General features: G+C 44.8%; 1 protein-coding gene across 1 annotated transcript in view; it reads left to right on the top strand.

Moving 5' to 3' along the window:
• vps13b (vacuolar protein sorting 13 homolog B) overlaps positions 1–22,380 on the top strand; it is a 661,063-nt gene that overhangs the window by 514,624 nt on the left and 124,059 nt on the right. The window contains exons 39-41 of the mRNA XM_083634457.1: positions 7,767–7,969; positions 10,972–11,188; positions 13,721–13,905. Coding sequence (XP_083490583.1) covers positions 7,767–7,969; positions 10,972–11,188; positions 13,721–13,905 — 605 coding nt within the window. The remainder of the gene's footprint in view (positions 1–7,766; positions 7,970–10,971; positions 11,189–13,720; positions 13,906–22,380) is intronic.

The raw sequence follows: 22,380 nt of genomic DNA, 5'->3' as shown, positions 1-22,380 counted from the left end.
TCTCTATGTGTGTCTCTCTCATCTGTCACATCTATCTCTATGTGTCTCTCTCATCTGTCACATCTATCTCTGTGTCTCTCTCATCTGTCACATCTATCTCTATGTGTGTCTCTCTCATCTGTCACATCTATCTCTATGTGTCTCTCTCATCTGTCACATCTATCTATGTGTCTCTCTCATCTGTCACATCTATCTCTGTGTCTCTCTCATCTGTCACATCTATCTCTATGTGTGTCTCTCTCATCTGTCACATCTATCTCTGTGTCTCTCTCATCTGTCACATCTATCTCTGTGTCTCTCTCATCTGTCACATCTATCTCTATGTGTGTCTCTCTCATCTGTCACATCTATCTCTATGTGTGTCTCTCTCATCTGTCACATCTATCTCTGTGTCTCTCTCATCTGTCACATCTATCTATGTGTGTCTCTCTCATCTGTCACATCTATCTCTGTGTCTCTCTCATCTGTCACATCTATCTCTATGTGTCTCTCTCATCTGTCACATCTATCTCTGTGTCTCTCTCATCTGTCACATCTATCTCTGTGTCTCTCTCATCTGTCACATCTATCTCTATGTGTGTCTCTCTCATCTGTCACATCTATCTCTGTGTCTCTCTCATCTGTCACATCTATCTCTGTGTGTGTCTCTCATCTGTCACATCTATCTCTGTGTCTCTCTCATCTGTCACATCTATCTCTATGTGTGTCTCTCTCATCTGTCACATCTATCTCTATGTGTCTCTCTCATCTGTCACATCTATCTCTATGTGTCTCTCTCATCTGTCACATCTATCTCTGTGTCTCTCTCATCTGTCACATCTATCTCTGTGTGTGTCTCTCATCTGTCACATCTATCTCTATGTGTCTCTCTCATCTGTCACATCTATCTCTGTGTCTCTCTCATCTGTCACATCTATCTCTGTGTGTGTCTCTCATCTGTCACATCTATCTCTGTGTCTCTCTCATCTGTCACATCTATCTCTATGTGTCTCTCTCATCTGTCACATCTATCTCTGTGTGTGTCTCTCATCTGTCACATCTATCTCTGTGTCTCTCTCATCTGTCACATCTATCTCTATGTGTCTCTCTCATCTGTCACATCTATCTCTGTGTCTCTCTCATCTGTCACATCTATCTCTATGTGTCTCTCTCATCTGTCACATCTATCTCTATGTGTCTCTCTCATCTGTCACATCTATCTCTATGTGTCTCTCTCATCTGTCACATCTATCTCTGTGTCTCTCTCATCTGTCACATCTATCTCTATGTGTCTCTCTCATCTGTCACATCTATCTCTGTGTCTCTCTCATCTGTCACATCTATCTCTATGTGTCTCTCTCTCATCTGTCACATCTATCTCTATGTGTCTCTCTCATCTGTCACATCTATCTCTATGTGTCTCTCTCATCTGTCACATCTATCTCTATGTGTCTCTCTCATCTGTCACATCTATCTCTATGTGTCTCTCTCTCATCTGTCACATCTATCTCTATGTGTCTCTCTCATCTGTCACATCTATCTCTATGTGTCTCTCTCATCTGTCACATATATCTCTGTGTGTCTCTCTCATCTGTCACATCTATCTCTATGTGTCTCTCTCATCTGTCACATCTATCTCTATGTGTCTCTCTCATCTGTCACATCTATCTCTGTGTCTCTCTCATCTGTCACATCTATCTCTGTGTCTCTCTCATCTGTCACATCTATCTCTATGTGTGTCTCTCTCATCTGTCACATCTATCTCTATGTGTCTCTCTCATCTGTCACATCTATCTCTGTGTCTCTCTCATCTGTCACATCTATCTCTATGTGTGTCTCTCTCATCTGTCACATCTATCGCGGCGCTGCAGAGCGGGTGGGGAGTGACGTGTCGGCAAAACTCCGAATGGTGAAATAAGTTTGCTTGTTTATCCGTTCACCTGCGTAGCGTTGAAGCACTTTTTACAGACTGGCTTCATTTGATGTGTCCGGGCTTGCCTTGGCTGTCGGCAACGTTGCTTAGTCCCTGTCGGACTGTGACTGAAGGAGGAGGACGGACTGTGGCCAGAGAGCGAGCAGAGAGGAGAGGGGAAAATCAGCACAGCACACACATGAAGCTGACATAGGCTACTGCTGTTATTATCACAAGATCATTTCGCCAGTTTGCTTGAGATACATCTAATTGCAGCGCCGCAGAGCCAGCTGGCTACGCCTCTTGACACGGTCTGGCTACGCCTCTTGACACGGTCTGGCTACGCCTCTTGACACGGTCTGGTATACACATCACCCTTCAAAATAAAATACTCGTTATTTTTCTCTTGATTTAAAGAATTACAAGAACAATTATGCTTTCTATCTTCCACACTGAGCGTAGTTAGGCTCGTTTTCAACTCACCCAACACATTTTGTTTTTCATACTGTATATTTTATGGATTTGGAAAATGTTTCTAAATCATTTTTAAAGGTTGTAGACAGAGTAGAGTTTTGCTATACAGTATTTACATTTCTGTATAAAATATTTGGTCAAAATAATTACATTGTTCATTAAAAATTAAAAATTTTTACCTTCAATGAATATTCAAAATTTGACAGTTTCAAGTATAAATGGTGGTAGTGCATCAATACTATATTTAATCCATAAATAAAAATAAATAATATAAAAATAAATAAATACATACATAAATACAAAATAAATGAATAAATAAAAATAAATAAATAATAGGCTACAAAAAATAAAAAATAAAAATACATAGCTAAAAAAAAAATCAATAAGGTCTCTGCCTTTATACACTGTTCTCAAACTTTTTCATGTCAAGGTCCCCTAAACTAAAACAAATTAGACCACATGGACCCTCATTCGATCATATTTGATCAGGGTCCCCCATCTGATATTAGATGTTTTATTAGGAGATAGTGTGTGGCACCCATGGCCAACATTCTGTCATTGTCAACACAAAAACAGCCCTATATTGCAGCAGACAGACAGACAGACAGACAGACAGACAGACAGACGGGGATCACAGACAAAGCTGTCTGTAGCAGGGCTGAGCAAGTGGACCTGGCTGAAATATCAGTTCTGGAATGAAGGTGAGTAACGTTATTTCGGTATGTTTTATGTTTGTCATTTTTATGTTGTCCTCTCCATGTGGCCATGCTTGCAAACTTATATCAGCTATAACAGATGTGTATGTTACATTAATGTGCTTTCAACAGGTAGACAGACAGTCAGACAGGTAGACAGGCAGTCAGTCTGACAACAGTCAGTCAGGTAGACAGGCAGACAGTGAGACAGTCGAGCAGACAGACAGAAAGTCAGAAAGTAGGATATTGACTGTCTGTCTACCTGTTGAAAGCACATTAATGTAACATACACATCTGTTATAGCTGATATAAGTTTGCAAGCATGGCCACATGGAGAGGACAACATAAAAATGACAAACATAAAACATACCGAAATAACGTTACTCACCTTCATTCCAGAACTGATATTTCAGCCAGGTCCACTTGCTCAGCCCTGCTACAGACAGCTTTGTCTGTGATCCCCGTCTGTTTGTCTGTCTGTCTGTCTGTCTGTCTGTCTGCTGCAATATAGGGCTGTTTTTGTGTTGACAATGACAGAATGTTGGCCATGGGTGCCACACACTATCTCCTAATAAAACATCTAATATCAGATGGGGGACCCTGATCAAATATGATCGAATGAGGGTCCATGTGGTCTAATTTGTTTTAGTTTAGGGGACCTTGACATGAAAAAGTTTGAGAACAGTGTATAAAGGCAGAGACCTTATTGATTTTTTTTTTAGCTATGTATTTTTATTTTTTATTTTTTGTAGCCTATTATTTATTTATTTTTATTTATTCATTTATTTTGTATTTATGTATGTATTTATTTATTTATTTTTATATTATTTATTTTTATTTATGGATTAAATATAGCATTGATGCACTACCACCATTTATACTTGAAACTGTCAAATTTTGAATATTCATTGAAGGTAAAAAAATTTAATTTTTAATGAACAATGTAATTATTTTGACCAAATATTTTATACAGAAATGTAAATACTGTATAGCAAAACTCTACTCTGTCTACAACCTTTAAAAATGATTTAGAAACATTTTCCAAATCCATAAAATATACAGTATGAAAAACAAAATGTGTTGGGTGAGTTGAAAACGAGCCTAACTACGCTCAGTGTGGAAGATAGAAAGCATAATTGTTCTTGTAATTCTTTAAATCAAGAGAAAAATAACGAGTATTTTATTTTGAAGGGTGATGTGTATACCAGACCGTGTCAAGAGGCGTAGCCAGACCGTGTCAAGAGGCGTAGCCAGACCGTGTCAAGAGGCGTAGCCAGCTGGCTCTGCGGCGCTGCAATTAGATGATGTTGGGGTTTGCTTTAATGTGCGCTAATGATTAGATTATGCCCGCTGGAACATTAAGCAACATGTGTACACCTCGCCCATGAGAGTGTCGCGCAGAATATGAAGATAGACTAAACCGGGGACAGATCATGACTGATGATTATGTACCTCTGCGCTGCTGCGTGAGACTAGAGCCGTCTGGAAGCGAGAGAGACCAGGAGGGAATTTATTTTGGGAAGATGCTCTGAACAATTTTGACGACGTGGAATGGAAGCGTCATTTTCGCATGTCCCGGTATTAGGCTACGTGCTGAGTCTGGTCCGACCCGCACGCAAGATCACCCGGTGGCGAAAACCACTGGAAGCGCGTTTGCGACTGGCAATAGTCCTTTGGTGGTACGCAACACCAGGGGAATATCGAACAATCAGCTGTGTATTTGGTGTTGGACTGTCTACTGTGTGCATTGCAACCTGGTCCACGAAGTCACAGCCCACTGATAGCGGAAAATGCCTTCGGAAATCAGCAAGCTGACATACTGCTCTTATTAGGCTATCACAAGATCATTTCGCCAGTTTGCTTTAATGTGCGCGAATGATTAGATTATGCCCGCTGGAACATTAAGCAACGTGTGTAGGCTACTCCTCGCCCATGATTGAAGGACCGCTGTCGCGGAAAATGACCTGAACCGTTTCCACTTGCGTCCCCTTAAGACCATACCGCTCTTGTGACTAGCACGAAACTGGTGAAATGTCGGGGACGACGGGGTCGCGCTTATACCGGCACGGCGCCTTTCTCACATGCAGGCATTAGACCACGTACCGGTCATTTTGCGGTACAAAGCGCATGTGGGAAAAGGGCTTGAGTGAAACTCAAGGCAAGCCCATCCTTCAGTCCTTCCCTAAAGTTGCCCTAAATCACAAAGTGGGGCAGCAATAGAGAAAAGACTAGTGTTCCATGCCCCATAACTGAGACGTGTAATACCTCAAATACACTACAAGAGTTTCCCTCCGATTTTACATAGGATTTCCAGTTGGGCTCAGTCTGTCTGTGTTGACCGTAGTCTGCAGTTGTTGTGGGCAGTTGTTATGCCAATTAGCAGCATAATCTGTTATTGTATTATGGGTACAGATTTCTAATCGTCAAGTGTAAACTGCCTCCAGCCAGTCAGAGCCAGTCGGAGCCACAACGATTATATCAAACATGTTTGAATTTCTCTTATAGTGTAAACTGGTGCAACGACCCGACTCAACTGAATTCACACGTGCATGTGGAATCCTGTCATTATCCAATGAAAAACTAGGAGGCAATGAGCCAAAAGCAGTCAAATAGCTAGTCTTCATACAATAGATATTTCTGATAACAAGGCACACGTGAATGAGGGAAGCAAAGATGCTATGCCGGTTGCTCACGGTTAAGTCGAATTTCAAAATAAAAGTATACCATTGCAACCGTTTTGTGTGTGTGATCCGAAATACCACAAGTACCAAAGAGGAAATAAAGAACACGTTTGCATAGAAACCTGTTTTAAATTAACGTAATGTTGTGGCTTTGAAAAGTCAATTTTAACCCGTAGTGAGTCATGCAGTAATACATTGGCGCTTTTATTTTGAAACTAAAATGATGTCTAGCTTCTGTATGGTTAGTATGGTCACGTCAGTTTGCTGGTTATTTGTGTTGTGGGTTCAAGACGATACCGTCTTCTAACTTGAAAGACGTGAGTTTGGTGGGCGCACAGTCGGGTAGTGTATTTTGATCTGTGATTCGTGTCATGTATTTCAGTGAGTTTTTCAGTCGTGATAAAAAGTCTTAATGAACCAGTCGTGTAGTGTAAACTCCCAGTCTTTTCATAATCACAGTTAAGATTTCAAAGTCGGCTAGTGTATTTCCTGCATTAGACTCATCCTGTATGTGGCCAAATGAAATGTGAAGTGTCGGGTATGACAGACTGGAGGGGTTAAATGTGAAGTGTCGGGTATGACAGACTGGAGGGGTTAAATGTGAAGTGTCGGGTATGACAGACTGGAGGGGTTAAATGTGAAGTGTCGGGTATGACAGACTGGAGGGGTTAAATGTGAAGTGTCTGGTATGACACACTGGAGGGGTTAAATGTGAAGTGTCTGGTATGACAGACTGGAGGGGTTAAATGTGAAGTGTTGGGTATGACAGACTGGAGGGGTTAAATGTGAAGTGTCGGGTATGACAGACTGGAGTGGTTAAATGTGAAGTGTCGGGTATGACAGACTGGAGTGGTTAAATGTGAAGTGTCGGGTATGACAGACTGGAGTGGTTAAATGTGAAGTGTCGGGTATGACAGACTGGAGGGGTTAAATGTGAAGTGTTGGGTATGACAGACTGGAGGGGTTAAATGTGAAGTGTCGGGTATGACAGACTGGAGGGGTTAAATGTGAAGTGTCGGGTATGACAGACTGGAGGGGTTAAATGTGAAGTGTCGGGTATGACAGACTGGAGGGGTTGCTAAACATGAGGGTGCTGTGTGCGCTTTACCCATGATGTCACATGACATGAGCTCTGGCTATTTAAGTTCAGGTACAACTTTTCAAACACTTTCCTCTTCCTGCCATTTGGAGCCACCAACATGCAGCTCCAAAAGGCCACATGCTGTCAGTTGTACTTTCTGTATGAACCATGCAGGCTTGATTTTCAAAATCACATGAGGAAATAACTATTAGTAGTTCTAATTATTTCCCTCCCCTTTAATTGCAGTTAGGGAGCAAAACCTCTGTCTGCTGGTGCTTCCTGTTGCTTTCCCCACCCAGCAGCAGGCAGACAGAGTGAGGCTTTTCTCTTAGTCATGCAGGGTAGAGGCTTCTGCTGCTGTGGCTGCAGCTGACCAGAACAGCCCTCCCATGTCAATGACTGAGAAGGGCTTTCAGTCTGCTGATTTATGGGCAAACAGGCCACCATAATCCAGGTCAGTCTGTGACTGCATGTGACACATCTCTGTGAAAATGGAAAGGTACAGAGTGTGTTGTCGTTGTTAAGCTGTGGTTCTAGCTCATTTCACTTCTTCCAGGGTAAGTGGCTGTAGTAGGCTATGTTGTGCTGCTTTCATGTCTCTAAGCAGATTGTGTTAATGGAGTTCAAAACACAGAGGATAGCATTTGTGCGACTGGATTTGGTTGAACTGATCATGTGTTTCAGTTTCTTGTGTCCGTTCCACTACTACTTGTGTCACTACTAGTATTCATTCCAAATCTGCATTTCTATGTGAGTTTGTCATTTTTTCCTCCAAGGCCCAAACAAGGCTATACACATTATTAACCTGCCCCTTTTCCTTTATTTGTGGTAGACTACACTTTTTCTTTTTTCTTTACATATCATTCACCCCCCCCCCCCCCCCCCCCCCCAGTCCCAGCCTATGACGTGCATGTCATTCACCACTCCCTCTTCTTCCCTCCTAGATGCTGTGCAGTCCGCCTCGGTGCTGCTGGAGCTGCGGGATGTGTTGGTGAGAACAGGGCTGAAGGACCGGAGTCGTCTGCTGCTCGGGCCTTTCTCCTGCAGCGCCGCCCTGGAGGCCCGGTGGTGTCGGCACAGCGGCAGCCCCGGACCCGAGCCAGGCCCCCCGAAACTACTGATGGATCTGAAGGGAGGCCTGCTGCAGGTTTGAATGCCCCCTACATCAATATGCATGGTCTTCAGAGTGGACATGTACAGTCCATTTGTTGTCCAAGCTCAATTTTCTAACTTAATGGGATTTAGGATTTGGATTTATTTTTTATTTTTTTAATCTTCAAAATCAGATTTGCATACAATGGCTCAAATTGCTGCTAAGTCTTGCTTAATGCAAGTGCAATGTCAAAAGTGTGCATCTGCTTTCATTATGACCTAATTACAATCACTATAGTACCTGTGATCCTCACGCCGTCAATTAAGTGACACTCTATTGACCCCTGTAGGGAAAGAAGTCTCTATTCCTCTTGGCCCTTGTCCACAGTGAGGTCAGGCATCAGGGTCAGACCAGCACCTCTGTCCACAGTGAGGTCACGCATCAGGGTCAGACCAGCACCTCTGTCCACAGCGAGGTCAGGCATCAGGGCCAGACCAGCACCTCTGTCCACAGCGAGGTCAGGCATCAGGGCCAGACCAGCACCTCTGTCCACAGCGAGGTCAGGCATCAGGGCCAGACCAGCACCTCTGTCCACAGCGAGGTCAGGCATCAGGGTCAGACCAGCACCTCTGTCCACAGAGAGGTCAGGCATCAGGGCCAGACCAGCACCTCTGTCCACAGGGAGGTCAGGCATCACGGCCAGACCAGCACCTCTGTCCACAGTGAGGTCAGGCATCAGGGTCAGACCAGCACCTCTGTCCACAGTGAGGTCAGGCATCAGGGTCAGACCAGCACCTCTGTCCACAGCGAGGTCAGGCATCAGGGCCAGACCAGCACCTCTGTCCACAGCGAGGTCAGGCATCAGGGCCAGACCAGCACCTCTGTCCACAGGGAGGTCAGGCATCAGGGTCAGACCAGCACCTCTGTCCACAGTGAGGTCAGGCATCAGGGCCAGACCAGCACCTCTGTCCACAGGGAGGTCAGGCATCAGGGCCAGACCAGCACCTCTGTCCACAGGGAGGTCAGGCATCAGGGTCAGACCAGCACCTCTGTCCACAGTGAGGTCAGGCATCAGGGCCAGACCAGCACCTCTGTCCACAGGGAGGTCAGGCATCAGGGTCAGACCAACACCTCTGTCCACAGGGAGGTCAGGCATCAGTGCCAGACCAGCACCTCTGGAGCCGGTTGGACTTCAGTGTGTTGCTCAAGGACACTTCGCCACGTGGGCTTGAGCTTCAGCTTCATGGGCCTGCAGTCTTCACTTTGGTTTTCACGCCTAATTCTTTACAATATTCATAAGCTGACACCCACAAGCACAGTCCATCACACACTCAGCACTCCACTCAAAACTGTCGTCCGTCTTCAATTCAGCCACGACTTCAGTCCTCTTTTCAATTGAAGTGATGACATTAAGAATTGCATGCTGTGTAGCTTTGAGTCACCTCTGCTGGTTAAGTGATGGAATATTCTCAGGCTATTTAAAGCAGCTTATATCTGTTGAGGTGTTACATAATATCAACACTGAGAAGTCCCCTTTCCCATGTGACTGTAGCTGAATGTATTCTTACTGTACTGCTACAATATTCCACATTACTTAAGGGGGAATCCCCCCCCCCCCCCATTTTAAGTGATTCCCATAATCCTTTTATTGCGTGCCCATTAACAGAAACATCACTCGCAACTCAACACTTAATACGTAATCATACATTTCCCTCTGCAAATATTGGCGTTTGCGGTGTTTTAATCAAGTCGTGTACAAAAACCACCGGAATTCCTTCCGATTCCTCCTCTCTCTCGCCCTCTTTCCAAAAACCTGGAAAAAAATCCCCAAATGTTCCTGTTTTCAGAGTTTAGTCATAGTCCACCCTTGCGAGCTAGTGAGCAGCGGGCCTGCTCCATGTGTGAAGTGTTTTTGACTCAGAGATTCCTGGTCCTCAGTCCAAACCCCAGGCAGGCCTGCTCTGAGGGGGAAAACCGTCGGTTAGTACTGAGAGGAGGATGTTAGCTTGTGTTGGTATTGGTAACGTTAGTAAGGAGGTTAAGGGGTGATGACGAGGGTAACCCTGACTGACGCTCTTCCTGTTTTGGAACAGAATGTTTCACTGATCGTCTACCTGCCCATTTCTGCTTATGTGTGATTTTATTTTATTTTATTTTATTTTATTTTATTTTATTTTATTTTATTTTATTTTATTTTATTTTATTTTATTTTATTTTTATTTTATTTGACAGTTACAAATTTAAATACAATGTACTAAACAAAGTGCAGACATGAATCTAAAAAATAACATCAAAGATAGACACAATAAAGTCAGTCAAGACTTATTTCCATTGTGCCCTTGGTCTTAAACAGATAAAAAAGCAATACAACCATAAAATAATTAACAATTATACAGTGAGAGGCAAAAAATAAACATCAGGGCCTAGGCTTGGACTTTATCTAAAAGCCACAATTTGACCTTATTCTTAAAAACGCCTTGGCTGCTTGTACATTTTAACTGGAGGGGCAGCATGTTCCAGTTTGTAGCCCCGATAAATGTAAAGGAGCATTTACCCAAGTTTGTTTTAAAACCAGGTAAATCAGCAGTACTGGCTCTAGTGTTGTGTGCATGTGTGTCCCCACTCCTCTAAAAGTGACTGCTGAGATAGTCAGGAGCCCTGTTGTTATAGATGTTGTGGACCATGTTAAGTTGGAGCTGGACATACCTAGCATCCACGGGGAGCCAGCGCAACTTCTGGAAGAGTTCTTTGCCCACATGGTCTCTAGGGGCTAGACCTAGAGTTAGCCTTATTAATCGGTTCTGGGAAACCTGCAGTTTCTCCTTTAAAACCTTGGTCAGACCTCCGTACCAAGAAGAGATGGCATAATCAAAGCAAGAGGAAACAAGAGAGTTGGCTAACAGAAAAAGACTGGCCTGGTCTAGAAAAGGGGCTTGTGTCTGTTTCCTTCTACCTTTCCCTCTTCACCTCCTTCTCTCCTTTTTTTTTATCATCCCACCATTTGTACTTGTCTTTCTATGCCAACCGTCTCCCCCTCTCTCCCTCTATCTCCTCAGGTATTTTGGGGCCAGGAGCATCTGAACTGTCTGAAGCTGGTGGTGGAGCACCTCCAGGCCTACCTCCACCTCCAGACAGGGGACTCGGCTGATACCTATCCCAAGGGCAAGCCCTTTCACACCCAGCCACCAACGTCCCCGGGTTCCCCCTCTCCCAGGACAGAGCACAGCTCCGATGACCTGCGCACAGGCCTCTTCCAGTACATCCATGACTCAGGTGAATGTATATGCATGCTGGTGTAGCGTAGATATGAGAGTTAGTATACAGTTCATATAAACTAGTCTTAAATCTGGTTAAAGTCTGGGTTACAATGTTCTAAGTCGTATTTAAAGTGATATGTTTGCAGGCATTCTTAGCAATAATTACAGGAAATTACAGGCAGAATTTCAGGACGAAATGATAATAATAATTACCTGGATGTACTTTTCCTTCATCATAGATGCATTATTCATATTTAACTGGGTTTTCAAAAAGGACAGTGGTAAGTACTGGTCCCCGACATCCACAGGGCGATCAGAATCGTTGGTCGACCATTCATAAACTCCTATGAGAATTGTAAACTGGAAAAAGAAAGAAAATGTTTTGCCAAAGTGAGATGTCACTTTAAGATACGCATCAGCTTCAATCAAAGTCAGATGAAAGCACTATGTGCAAAGGAGTTTCATCGGACATGCCTGCCTGGTTCCACTCTGAGTAACATGCTGTTTATTCCCCCTCCCTGTGCTTTATGTGTGCTGTCCTCTGTGTACACACACACACACACACACACACACACACACACACTCCAACATTATATACAGAGGATCAAACTTCTCTCTGGCTCTAGACCAGCCGTCCACTCTGTCAGCTGTGGTTTGAGTCTTTGTTTGTTGCACCGTTCCGCTGGTCTTTGATGCATTTAATATGCCGGCTGGAGCAGGAGAACGTACAGTAGTGAAGTAGAACAGAGAGGACAATCTGTCGGCAACATGTTGTCAACAGCCAGGGCAAACCTGGCCCCGGAGAACAGGGAAGAACACTGCATCGGTCGCTCCCCCCGGAGCCAGAAGCAAAAAGGGATGGGAGAGATGGACAGAGGGAGAGATGAAAGAAGGATGGAGTGAGGCGTAAAAAGAAGGGAAGAAAAAGATGGAGAAGGGAAAGAGGGTCAGATGGGAGGCTGCAGAGATAGAGAGGGATGCAGGGATACATTTTTTTTTTTAAAGAGTGGAAAACCCAGAGGGAAGGCTAGAGGGCGGGGGGATGTTTGGAGAGAGATGGACAGAAGGTGGAGCCGCTGAAGAGCTCTCTCTCTCTCTAAAACTAACATGAATGAAAGCGAAACCTCATGAAAGCAACTATTTTTTTTCTTCCGTCCACCCCGTTCACAAAACAAAAGCTCCAGCAACTGGAACAACAATACTTGGTCCATCTTCAAGTGGGCAGCTCACGCGCTTCACATAAAAGGAAAATAAGCTGCCTCTTGAAATGCGTTTTCTGGAACAAGACTCTCTGTGTTTGTACCCCCGGGGACCGGGCAATGCAGCAGTTCTGTGCTTTTTTTTTTGTCAAATAAACATTTTTCCAAAGGACTTGAATCCCAAACAGCAGTCATGACTTAAGTCAAACACCACTCAGAAGTTTAGATCCAGTGTTGTACTTCTTCCCCAGTTTTTGCAGGTGCTTAGTATGCTTCAATCAATGGTTGTTTACTCAATAGCAAAGTGTTTACTCAGTCCCTTTGTTTATATAGGGCTCCTCATGCATATACACATTCAGAACGTGTGGAAATATCTACAGCTCTCTTTTAGGAGTTATTGTTTTGCAGGGTTCAGATTCCATAGTCAAAATAACTATAAGAGTGTCACCTCAACAAAGACTGAGACGGTGGGGAACTCCAACTTAGTGATTTTGCCACAGCAGGTAAATTACACACCGCAAAAGAATGACATCCAATATCATACGTACAGTAACACATTAGAACACAGGGATTTTCTTCATATTTGCTTCAACGTCTGAGCGTTCCTCCTCCTCCTCCCAACAGCTGCAGATGTTCCAGGAGGCCAATAAAACCTTAAAACCTTAAAGCCTTCTTGTTAGGAAATATTGTGTAGCAATGGGTTTTTATAGTAGGAGTAGGAGTAAGAGTGCAGCACTGTAGTCTATCTTAATATAGAAATCCAGGGATTGCTTCCAGTTCCTCCTCTGCTCTTTGATCTCATCTTCTCCTTTCTCTTCCCTCTTTTTTATCTATCTCAACTCATCTCTCTATTTCCTTTCCAACTCTTTCCTCCGCTTTTCTTTGTTCTTTTAACTTATTTTCTCTTGATTGCACTTGCTGTATAGATTACCGCAGCAATGAGTCCGGAAGACCTGGATCCCTTCGTCTAAAAGTCAATGGGATTTTTCTATGGGGATTTTCTGAAAATCGTGATAAAAAAAAAATGCATTTACACTTCGAAAATCATAAAAGTGGTGGTCCTGATTTGCGAATATTATCTTGCTGAACACAAAATTAGCTCTTGAAACTTTTGTTAACCACAGACCTTATTTCATGCATTTAACCAAAATCCCCATGCAAAAATCCCATTGACTTTTAGAGTTTGGAACCAGAAATAGGATGACTAGCTGAGTTGGCCTACAAAAAGACATCATCCCTGCAGCAGTACTCTATTTGATCTCCTCTGTATCTTGCTTTCTTGTTTAAATACCTTCCACTGACAATATCAACGTGTGCATAATGATATTGTTGTCATTACCCCTCCCCAGCCTCCCAGAGAATGCCAGGACCCTATGAGGTGGTGTTCTACAGCGAGACGGAGGAAATCCCAGGGGTGATGCTATGGAGGTACCCCGAACCCCGCGTCCTCACCTTCGTCAGGATCACCCCTGTCCCATTCAACACCACCGAGGACCCCGAGATCAGCACCGCCGACCTCGGGGACGTCCTGCAGGTAGGAATAGAGGCAGAGAGTAAGCTCTATGTTACGGTGTGGTGTCCATCAGAATGCAGTTAACCAAAAACTAGGAACCGTAGATTGTAGTCTAGAATCAAGCAGGGAGAAGGAGAGCCGGTCACTGGAAGAGTTTAATCCACCAAACACTTGTGGGTCTCCAGAGTGAAAGACAATTTGCAGTGGAAGAATAGTGATGCTAACTAATGCCGATCGACTACCTAAGAAAGTCGTAGATGATGAGGCGAAACAATTCTACGTTTGTGCAGCTTGTTTTTAAATCACTGTTCAGATATGAACAGTGCTCTTTGGATAGGCTTATACAACTGTTACGGTCGTGTTTGAATGTGTGTGTTTTTATCCTTAACTTGGCACATTGTCTATGGCTTGACCACACGTCTCTCCAACCTCTCTCTCAACCATAAACTCATAAATTGTGCATCAGTCTGCGGACTGTGGATGACCATTCAGTGATTGTTAGAAGAGAAGGCTTTCTTTTACCTGGACGGCCCACTGTCGGCTTTCTTGGCTGTTGGCCAGCTCTCTCTCGGACGGGCTCGCTTGGCCCAGCGTCCAGATGTCGGGGGGGGGGGGGGGGTTGATCTGGAAATAAACATGAGGAAAGGGAGATCCTCTGATTCAAACAAACGGAACATATCTACTTCTGGTCCTGGCCTCCAGAAAAGGGGAGGACAGGTACTTTAGTCTTTATAATCCAGCGAAGCTCTCAAGAAACATCAGATAAATAACTCCACAGGGTTAGTGTCCATTCCTGCAATTGCACAGGTAAGCCACAGGTAAGCTTCAGCAGCGATTCACCACTGTCTCTCCAAAACACTGAACATCTGGGGATTGTCAGGTGCCCAGGTATAAGACAAACCATCGCTTCTCGGGCTGCCTCATCCAATCACTGCTACACACAGTCCCAAACTCTATTCCTAGTCGCTCTAAGCGTACCCAATAACTACATGGGAAACGTGACTTTGACTGACATGTTACGAGACCCGCGAACGCTTCTCCAATCACTCCAAATGGGAGGCGGGATTTGACTCTAAACCAATGATTAAGCCTGCATCCACGCCATTGCAGCGACGTAAGCCCATCAGCTGCCAATTATTCACCCTGGATAACTCAACTAAATAACGTAACATAGCAATGCCACTGTCACACAACAGATACAAAAACATAGAAAACATGCACCATTTTGAATCACTTCAGAAACTCCCCCCACAAAACATTCAGGCACATAGTAAAAAAAAAAGTTTATAAAATGTTAATATGTTCTACTACTACTGCACATACATGCATATAGAGAGGCAAAGTGACCGCCTACTTCCTGTTTCAGCACTGTACCAGAGATTGTCATCCGCCATTTATTTTCCCATACACATTACGTAAAATGCTTATAAAAATAGTTTTACTGGTTCAAACCAAACGGTACAGATATATTTAGAAACAGGAAAGATCGCATAACATTTCACTGGGACCAAGACATAAAAAAAATGCAGGTTTAAAGAAAATATTCTTTTCGATGTTGTTTTTTTAAGTTTTGGTCAAAGTGAAATGTTCTATGGTCTCTCCCAATTATAGCGTTAGCTGAACCGTTTGGTTCGACGAAGTAAAACTATTTTATAAGCATTTTACGAAATGTCTATGGGAAAATAAATGGCGGATGAACATCTCTGGTACAGTGCTGAAGCAGGAAGTGACGTTCCACTTTGCCTCTCTATAGATAGAGACACTTCAAGGTATAAACATGTAGAAATCAGTTAGAAAGTATCCAGTCTATCTCTAGCCTTATTCAGGAAAAAAACATCATAGACACATACATGTACAGTACACAGATGGCTCATTGTGAATAAATATACTGTAAGATCCTTTATTGTAGATGGAGATATTGCATCCGTTTTATGAGGATGTGAAGTGGTCACATGGTCTGTCTACCAGGAGATAGGTGAAGGAGGAGTAAGATGAGAAGAGGAGCTACACATCCCTCTTCCTGCAGAACATCACCAGCAATGAAAGAGAAATAAACTGCCCACGGCTCCTTCTGAAATCACCGTCCTGAGAACTCCCATACCCGACATGTTATTGAATGACAGAGACCCCCGCTGTCCTTCAAAACATGTAATACATGGCCGGACAGCTGTGGAAGTCATCATGTGTGCTCTGGTGTGAACAGCCAGGTGTCTCTAACCCCGGATGAGCTTATATTTTGGCAGGCTGTAGCAGCTACTGAGTCTGCAGGGCCTCCCGTCACTCCTCTTCCTCTCTCAAAGCAAAGCCAGGTCGATTCTTCCGCTTTTCTCCGACAGTACTACTCTTCTTCATCCTCCTCTTCATTGTTTCATTCTTACTTGAAGCAGAAATGTGGTAATATGTAAAAAGAAAAAAGAAAATAAATATATATATATCTATCTATCTATCTATCTATCTAGATAGATAGATAGATAGATAGATAGATATAGATACATACATGCATACATACATACATACATACATATATAATAGAGTTTATATATATACCGTATATATATATATATATATATATATATATATATATATATATATATATATATATATATATATACATATAGATATATATACATACATACATACATACATACATACACGCACAGGTTTCTTTTTAGCTGCATGTCTACTCTTGGATTTATACAGAGTAGCCAGGTTACATGTAGTAGTACATTATACAGCAACACAAATTCTGTCTACTTTACTAAACACATTTCCATTGTTATTTTGTCCCTACATTCAATTTCAGGTAGCATTAAACGGGTCTTCCAAATTTGTCTTTCTAACTTTTAACCAATGAGATAATAATTATATTGACTAATAATCTAATAAATCATAGCAATACGAATAACGTACTAACTAATTACTGTCAATATTATTATTACATCATCTCTTAACTATAAGCTACTATACACCATTTATATAGTAATAATCACCACTAGTTGATGTTACAGTTATGTACATTATTATGTTTAATGTGATGTTATTATCCTGCAGTTTATTACATTGTCAGGTTTGAGCACATTTTCAGCCCATTTAGAGGGACATTCTATTAACTGTGAACAAGTTATTGCATTATCAGTTGTCACATGCCCTCAGGGTTTGCCCCCACCTCCAGCCTCTCTCTTCCTTGTTTAATTTGGTACTCCCTCCTCCCTCCATCTGCAGCAGACATTCCTCATCTCCCCATAACCTCCCTCTGTCCCTCAGCTGCTCTGCTGGACTCCTTCAGTCATTTCACCTCAGGTTGTTTTCTCCTGCCTGCTCTGTGTGTCCAGGCCAGGGATATTTCAAGAATGCAAGGTGCTGCAGATGTCTGGCATCACTCCGGGCCCACGCAGCTGTGAAGCCCATAATGAACGAAACCACGAAGCCTCTAGCTGATTGGCCGTGTATGGAGTTACAGAAGAGAACAGAGGGAGAGGGGCTGGGGTCTACAGAGGAGGGAGCAGGGAGGACTGGAGGAAGTGACAGTGACAGACAGTGGAGGAGGAGGAGGAGTTACAGAAGAGAACAGAGAGAGAGGGGCTGGGGTCTACAGAGGAGGGAGCAGGGAGGACTGGAGGAAGTGACAGTGACAGACAGTGGAGGAGGAGGAGGAGTTACAGAAGAGAACAGAGAGAGAGGGGCTGGGGTCTACAGAGGAGGGAGCAGGGAGGACTGGAGGAAGTGACAGTGACAGACAGTGGAGGAGGAGGAGGAGTTACAGAAGAGAACAGAGGGAGAGGGGCTGGGGTCTACAGAGGAGGGAGCAGGGAGGACTGGAGGAAGTGACAGTGACAGACAGTGGAGGAGGAGGAGGAGTTACAGAAGAGAACAGAGAGAGAGGGGCTGGGGTCTACAGAGGAGGGAGCAGGGAGGACTGGAGGAGGTGACAGTGACAGACAGTGGAGGAGGAGGAGTTACAGAAGAGAACAGAGAGAGAGGGGCTGGGGTCTACAGAGGAGGGAGCAGGGAGGACTGGAGGAGGTGACAGTAGTCGTGTTTCCATTACCCTCACAAATGCGCAAAATCTAAATATCGCAATAGAAATTGGGTAATGGAAACACGTAAATTTCGAAAAACCTCCCAAATATCGCAAAACGTTTTTGCGCTCTCATGAGGTGGTTTTTCAGACGTGTCGATATAGCAGTTTATCGCAAAAGTGTAATGGAAACAGTTTTTTCGCATTAGCACGTCATGTGACCCATCTTCTCCTTTGGAAAATGAAAGGAAATTAGGGAGAAAGGGTTTGATAAACCGTGGCAAAACCTTCGCAGCAAGTGGAAAACTTTGAAGCAACGCTACCTAGCAGAAAGACGTGTTGTGCAAAAGCAGAGCCGGAAAATAGATCATGTTTAATGGGAGAAATCGATCCATGCCTGTGTGCGCGCATTTGGCACAGCGGCGAGATGATCGGCGGGATGAAAAGCACACACCGGTGCGGTGCTGTTGACTGAAGTGATTAATACATTACACACGTTTCAGGTGCAATGTTATAATTATAATAGGCTACACGATATTCTGAATATTGCACCATATCAGCCTTTCCCCCCTCCTCCATCTCTAAAATGGGACAAGTTGTAGGCTACCTTTTTTCCTCTGCCTGTCGCGCTCACTGCATTCACCGCAGCCCGCAACATGTTCTTTTGAATTGATAATCAGGCTCGTTTATATGCGTTGTAACTTCATGTGGTGATTTGCATTGACCATTGGTTGGATTTGAGCATGCAGGGGACGGGATATGGGGCAGATCCGCGTGCGTAATCACTGTGGCAGCTGCTGGTAACGGGAATTGCGAAACTCAACTTCAATGGAAACGCCTACAAGTCGCAATTGTACATTGTCGAAGTTGTAGAAATATCGCAATTATTTTGCGAAAAACTGTAATGGAAACACAGCTAGTGACAGACAGTGGAGGAGGAGGAGTTACAGAAGAGAACAGAGAGAGAGGGGCTGGGGTCTACAGAGGAGGGAGCAGGGAGGACTGGAGGAAGTGACAGTGACAGACAGTGGAGGAGGAGGAGGAGGAGTTACAGAAGAGAACAGAGAGAGAGGGGCTGGGGTCTACAGAGGAGGGAGCAGGGAGGACTGGAGGAAGTGACAGTGACAGACAGTGGAGGAGGAGGAGGAGTTACAGAAGAGAACAGAGGGAGAGGGGCTGGGGTCTACAGAGGAGGGAGCAGGGAGGACTGGAGGAGGTGACAGTGACAGACAGTGGAGGAGGAGGAGTTACAGAAGAGAACAGAGAGAGAGGGGCTGGGGTCTACAGAGGAGGGAGCAGGGAGGACTGGAGGAAGTGACAGTGACATACAGTGGAGGAGGAGGAGGAGTTACAGAAGAGAACAGAGAGAGAGGGGCTGGGGTCTACAGAGGAGGGAGCAGGGAGGACTGGAGGAGGTGACAGTGACAGACAGTGGAGGAGGAGGAGGAGTTACAGAAGAGAACAGAGAGAGAGGGGCTGGGGTCTACAGAGGAGGGAGCAGGGAGGACTGGAGGAAGTGACAGTGACAGACAGTGGAGGAGGAGGAGGAGGAGTTACAGAAGAGAACAGAGAGAGAGGGGCTGGGGTCTACAGAGGAGGGAGCAGGGAGGACTGGAGGAAGCGACAGTGACAGACAGTGGAGGAGGAGGAGTTACAGAAGAGAACAGAGAGAGAGGGGCTGGGGTCTACAGAGGAGGGAGCAGGGAGGACTGGAGGAAGTGACAGTGACAGACAGTGGAGGAGGAGGAGGAGTTACAGAAGAGAACAGAGGGAGAGGGGCTGGGGTCTACAGAGGAGGGAGCAGGGAGGACTGGAGGAGGTGACAGTGACAGACAGTGGAGGAGGAGGAGGAGTTACAGAAGAGAACAGAGAGAGAGGGGCTGGGGTCTACAGAGGAGGGAGCAGGGAGGACTGGAGGAAGTGACAGTGACAGACAGTGGAGGAGGAGGAGTTACAGAAGAGAACAGAGGGAGAGGGGCTGGGGTCTACAGAGGAGGGAGCAGGGAGGACTGGAGGAAGTGACAGTGACAGACAGTGGAGGAGGAGGAGGAGTTACAGAAGAGAACAGAGAGAGAGGGGCTGGGGTCTACAGAGGAGGGAGCAGGGAGGACTGGAGGAGGTGACAGTGACAGACAGTGGAGGAGGAGGAGGAGAGAGATCTGGAAGGATGGAGATAGATGGGCACACAGGGAGGTGGGGTCTTCATCCATGTTTGTAGCTGCCTCTGTGTAAAGCCATATGTGCATGTGAAGAAATAAATTTTCTCTAGTCCAGGAGAGAGGTGATTTTTCACAAGTCGATGAAACGGGAGGCCGATGAAACTGTATGTCCTGTCTGACAGGAGATACTTGGAGCTGGAGGATATGTCCCAGCATAGCACACATACACACACATATGCACGCACGCACGCACTCAAACACATTCACACACACATACGAGCATGCACACAGAAAACACACAGATATTTCACATTATACATGGACAGTGGTTTATTAGACATCAGTTAAGAGATGGATGGGTGCGTGTATTTCTGCATCTCTGTATGCCTGTGGCTACGTGTGTGTGTGTGTGTGTGTGTGTGTGTGTGTGTGTGTGTTGGGGGGGGGGGGGGTGGAACCGATGGATGATGAACATGTGGTTTCCACATCTTCCTCTGCTCTCCTGTTGTCTGGCGTGGTCGTGTCTCCTCTGACAAGTCTGTTAAAAGGAATCAGGTGATGAGCCTTCCATGGGGGAGGTGCTGAAAGGAGGAGGCTCTATTTCCCAAAGCGTTCCATGTGGGGAACGAGACGGGACGGGATGAGATAGTGTGTTCTTGGGGGGGAAAGCAAAAGAAGCCATGGATATACTGTGCATAGGAAGCATTATTATTCAAACTGTCCAAAAAGTTCTGCAACATGAGTTGCCACCTGCTAAACAGAGAAATGCCAGTTGCGTTTATAGAAGCCATTGTGCAAGCCGCAACTGACTCATCGGGTCAGGAGTAAATTTCCTAATTCTGCCGCATGCGGTCCTATGATGTCCAAATACCCAGCCAGGCCCCGCAGCAGTCTCGTCTGTAATAGGAAACAGTCAGTACAGCAATTGGCATGTTCACCAAAGCTATTATCGGTAACGTTTCTGAAAAATATAAATTGGAAAATGTATATCTTAAGCTGGTCTAAGTCCATTGTTGAAAGCTGCTTCGATACGCTTTGTCAACACTGCTGGATGCAGTATCGTATATCGCGGGCCGTTTGAAAGAAGCGATTGTGGAGTAAGTAGACATTGGATCCAGTTTACTGATGTGTTACACAGCCCTGCTTACCTCATATTTTCATCCAAACACTTGCATAGCCGTGGTGTCGCCAGGCTCCTGGGGCTTATTTGAACAGGCCCCCTTGGGCGTTAGCCAAGCTCATTGTGATCCCACATTTAATTGATTTCAGCTTCTGGCGCGCAGTGATTTTTTTATTTGCTTTCCTTTATATGAAACTTCAAAAGTTCTGAATTAATTCATTTTTTATTCGATTTCTCCGAGGGCCAGAAAGAAAGTCCAGCTACAGGGAACGGAAATGCAGCTATAAAAATCCAAAACATTAATGGCTCAATTTCTGCTCCAGAGGAATTTCATTTAGTTCACATCTCGACATCGCGCAGAGAGAGAGAGAGAGAGAGAGAGAGAGAGAGAGAGAGAGAGAGGCATGGAAGAGAAAGGAGGCAGTCATCATTTCTCAGGGCTCTAAAATTACCATGTGGCCACACGGAGATGGAGGCCGATAGAGAGAGTTTGAGAAATGGAAAGTAAAGAAAAAGAGAGAGATAGATAGTTACCATTGAGCTGTCTTCCCACTCTCCCCTGTAGACACTGATTGTTTCCTATTGACGGCTGTTCTTTACCAGCAGGTGGAAGGAGAGGAGTGCAGGTGAACAAAATACAACCGGACCCCCTTCCCCCACTCGCTTCTTGGCCTCTATTCTTCTCTCCTCTCTTTGTTCTATTCCCGCTCTTCTCTTCTCTCTTTCTCCCCCCATCCCCTCCCCGCTGCTTAGAATAGATGACGGTGGGGTGGTTGTGGGGAGTGGAGGGTGGAGGGGTTTTTCCTGCTCTGAGCCAGGCCGCTCGCTTGTCCCCAGAGCAGATCATATTAACATTTTATAAAATCAAGATTTCCTGCATTTAAATAGTTGTGGTTTCACGACTGGTTCCAGTATCTCAGAGGGGGAATTCAAACCACCTTCCATTACTCAAAGGCAAATTGTTGCCCACGCTGTTTCTACATACAGTAGGAGGTAAAGGGTGGGGAGGGTTAGCGTAATGGAGGGGGTGGGTGGGGGGGGGCTCAGTTGAAGAAGGACAGAGCCTATGGCTGAGCGTCCAGAGGTTCCCACCTGCAGAGGGAACTCGGCGATGAGAGGACATAGGGAGGAAGGAAGGTGACTCATTCTCACCTTCTCACTGCGGTGTGGTCCAGTCCTCTGAATCATAAGCAGGTGTC

The sequence above is a fragment of the Poromitra crassiceps genome, assembly GCF_964638095.1.
Source record: "Poromitra crassiceps genome assembly, chromosome: 1".
Classification (NCBI taxonomy): Eukaryota; Metazoa; Chordata; class Actinopteri; order Beryciformes; family Melamphaidae; genus Poromitra; species Poromitra crassiceps.
Note: the sequence above shows the minus strand (reverse complement) of the source record. Positions and strands in the feature narration are given on the sequence as shown.